The 3,516-nt window shown below is 38.0% G+C and overlaps 1 protein-coding gene across 1 annotated transcript; it reads right to left on the reverse strand.

Moving 5' to 3' along the window:
* Positions 1-1,573: 1,573 nt before the first annotated feature.
* On the reverse strand, positions 1,574-2,500 carry LOC102473468 (olfactory receptor 9G4). Its single transcript, XM_014591524.1, has one exon. It carries the CDS (start codon positions 2,498-2,500, stop codon positions 1,574-1,576), a length of 927 nt encoding a protein of 308 aa, XP_014447010.1.
* Between the last annotated feature and the right edge of the window lie 1,016 nt (positions 2,501-3,516).

Here is a 3,516-nt window from a genome sequence, read left to right on the forward strand (position 1 = left end):
ATAGGACGCGGGCACTGTGGTATGATACTAGAGGCCTTATGAGAAGACTCTGAGTTCACATACAGGTCTACATAAATATGGTGAGTTTGCCCATGGGTGTGCTATTATCCTGGCTGGCTTCAAGATTGGGGAGAGGATAATGGCAGGAGGAATCTGTCAAATGTGCTTGTTTCTCTATTTCTCCATCAGTCTTTTTCTGTCTTGAACAAAATAAATAAACTTTCCAAAAGGGTTTTGGAATAAAAAGAGTGGGCAATGATCTGTAAGAACATAAGTGAAAAGATATACCAGACATGTTGGAGTTAATACAAATAGTGAAGTGGATACAATTATTTATCCTAAATTATTAAATTTGAATGTAATTTGTACATAGATTAATTCTAACAGTATCTATAATCTTTTAACAATAAAGTTCTTAACTCTAAGCGCACTGGTAACACATCACTAGTAATTTTGAAGTTGCAATATTGTAGAAAGTACTGAATAAAATATCAATAAATCTGCTATGGGCTAAATATTGAGCTGTCATTTTCTTCTGGCAGAAGGAAAGAACCAGTGTGTCTAGAAAATAGTTACCTTCGTTTGTTTATTTTTTTTTGTTTCACTTTATGTTTGTATTTTTTCCTAGTGGAATTTATATTGTGTTACCTGAGGGAAAGTGCTATGGAGACTCACTCTGTAGGAAAGAACGCTCCGAATTTGGTATAAGAATCTAAAGATATGGAAACTGGCAGATAGTATAGTGGTTACTTTGATGGACTCCCACATGGCCGACTGCATCTCAAGTCCTGGACTTGGCAGCTTGAATCTCACACCAGGTGTGAGTGCGTGCATGCCCCAAATCCTGAGAGGATACTGGAGGAGAAGGGATTATGGTGTGACCAATCCACTGGGTGATTTCTCACTTTCTGTCTCTCTGTCTCTCTCTGTCTCTTCAGTGAGTACATACAAAATATAGCAAAACCTTTCCCTAAAAAAAGAATCTAAAGATATACTTTACACATGGATTTAGAAACTATTTTAAAATTGTAAAATACTCTTAAAAAAAAAACTTTGCTTATTATTATGTTAATAGGAAAGACACATAAATTTTACACATTATTTCTATATATTCAAAACTTTGAATTAATTTAAAAGAAATATCTTACCTAAAAAAGACAATTTTGAACAATTTCCAGCAATATAACCATTCCCTATAATTTTCTTTTTTTTTTTTTTTAATGGCCTTTTCCATAGGATGTATACCCTCTCTGGAGAGAGAAACAGAAAGAAACAGTGAAAGAGATGATGAGAAATCACCCTCTGGGAAAATTACCACACTGTAATCACTTCTCTGTTTTCCTCTTGGGATTTTGGCCATGCATGCACATGTTCCCGGTGTAATTTTCAAATTGCCAGGTTTAAGACTTGAACCATGATCAGTCATGTGGAAACCAATGCCTTAACAACTATTCCATCTACTAGCACATATAATTTTCTTATTAAAGTTTAAATGTTAGGTTTCAAAGCTAAACTATATGTATGAAAACCATTCAACTGACTTCTTTTTTTCTTTTCAAAACTGTCTTTGTGGTTATAGGGTCTGTGTTGCTTTTCTGAAGGCCTCTTTGACGTCTTTGTTTCTCAGGCTATAAATGAGAGGGTTGAGCAATGGGTTGACTACGGTATAGAACAGAGCAGCCACCTTGTCCCTCTTCAGAGAGTAGTTGGAACTGGGCCTTGTATATATGAAGAGCACAGATCCATAGAAGAGTGTAACGGAGACGAGGTGGGAAGCACAGGTAGAGAATGCCTTGTGCCTTCCTGAGGCTGAGCGGATCCTCAGGATAGCAAGGAAGATGCTGAAGTAGGAAATCAGAATGGCAAGAATACTGGGGAGGACTGTGAATCCCACCAAACCCGAGAGCACCTTTTCATAGACCTGGGTGTCTGTACAGGACATTTTTACCAGTGGTAGTACATCACAGAAAAAGTGGTCAATTATATTATTTCCACAGAAGCTCAGACGGAATGTGTTGGCAGTGTGCGCTATGGCATTCAAAAATCCTCCGATGTAGGAGCCAGCAACGAGTCTAGTGCAGAGGGAAGTGGACATGATTCCTGAATAAAGCAGTGGGTTACAAATTGCCACATGGCGGTCATAAGCCATGACAGCCAGGAGATAGCACTCAGTGTAGGCTACAACACAGGAAAAGAAGAACTGGGCCCCACATCCAGCCAAGGAAATTCGCTTATCTTCTGAGATGCAAATGGCCAGGATTTTGGGAGTATACACTGAGGTATACCAGAAATCCAAAAAAGACAAACTGCCAATGAAAACATACATAGGTGTATGCAAGCGGGAATCAATGCGGATTAAGATCACCAGGGTCATGTTCCCTGACAAAGTTATCAAATAAAGTGTCAGAAATATTCCAAATAAGATGAGCTGTTGCTGGGAATCTCCTGAGAAGCCCAACAAGATAAATTCAGTCAAGATGGTGTGATTTTCCACATCCATGTCCACAGAGGGGGAGCCTGATTAACATAATGAGAAAAAGATCATTTAGTGACTTTTCTACTGAAATAAGTAAACAATGTATCAATTAAATCAACAATTACTAAGAGGTTTTTAGTTTTCATCTTATATGAAATTATAGTACTTTTGTTTGTAACTTAAAAAGACTACTATCATGGGAACCAGCAGTTAGCGTAATGGCTATGTCGCTGGACTCCCACGTAGTTGACCGCGGTTCATGTCCTGGACCCGGTGGCTTAAAACTCACGCTGGGCGCGTATGTGTGTGTGCCCAAGATCCCGAGAGGAGAATGGAGTCTCCTCCATTGCGGCGTGACCATCCCCCCTGGGGGGTGACTTCTCGCTTTCTGTATCTCTGTCTCTCTCTCTCTCTGTCTGTCTGGCGAGTGCACGAGCCCTATAGCAAAAGCCTCTCCAAAAAAAAAAAGACTACTATCATTAGAGTCAGAAATTATTTTATATCTAGGCATTTCACTTATTAGCTATCTAATAAGATAAATCCTTTATTCTTGTGATCTAGGAGAAAGCAATGAAGCTCACAAAGATGACTGACAGTTTCCTGACAGATTAACAATTGAGTAAAGAAGATATGTATGAAAATACTCAACATAATGTTTTGTACATAGTGGACACTCAAGAAATTTCATTATCCTTCCACAAGTTATCAAGAGCTTCTCATGTACTGGACAATGTGTTGATAGTTATATGAATGCCAGTATACTGTTCTATTCTCACTACTAGAATGTACATAGAAAAGTAATTATGTATTATTGATCAAGTCTAAGTTACTATACTAAGTCCTATATCAAACTCATTTAATCTTTACCTCAGATTTCTAAGTGGTAATCTAATCCTGTATATGTTATTTAAGAAGCAGCCAAGTCTCAGTCAATCACAGTCAATCATGACATAGACTCATCACATCATGTTTGATAGAGAAAATGTCAAGGTATACCAAATCTGTCTACACTTTCTGCCTATTTGCAATACTGCATGGGT

The sequence above is a fragment of the Tupaia chinensis genome, unplaced genomic scaffold, assembly GCF_000334495.1.
Source record: "Tupaia chinensis unplaced genomic scaffold, TupChi_1.0 Scaffold000586_1, whole genome shotgun sequence".
In the NCBI taxonomy this organism is placed as follows: domain Eukaryota; kingdom Metazoa; phylum Chordata; class Mammalia; order Scandentia; family Tupaiidae; genus Tupaia; species Tupaia belangeri.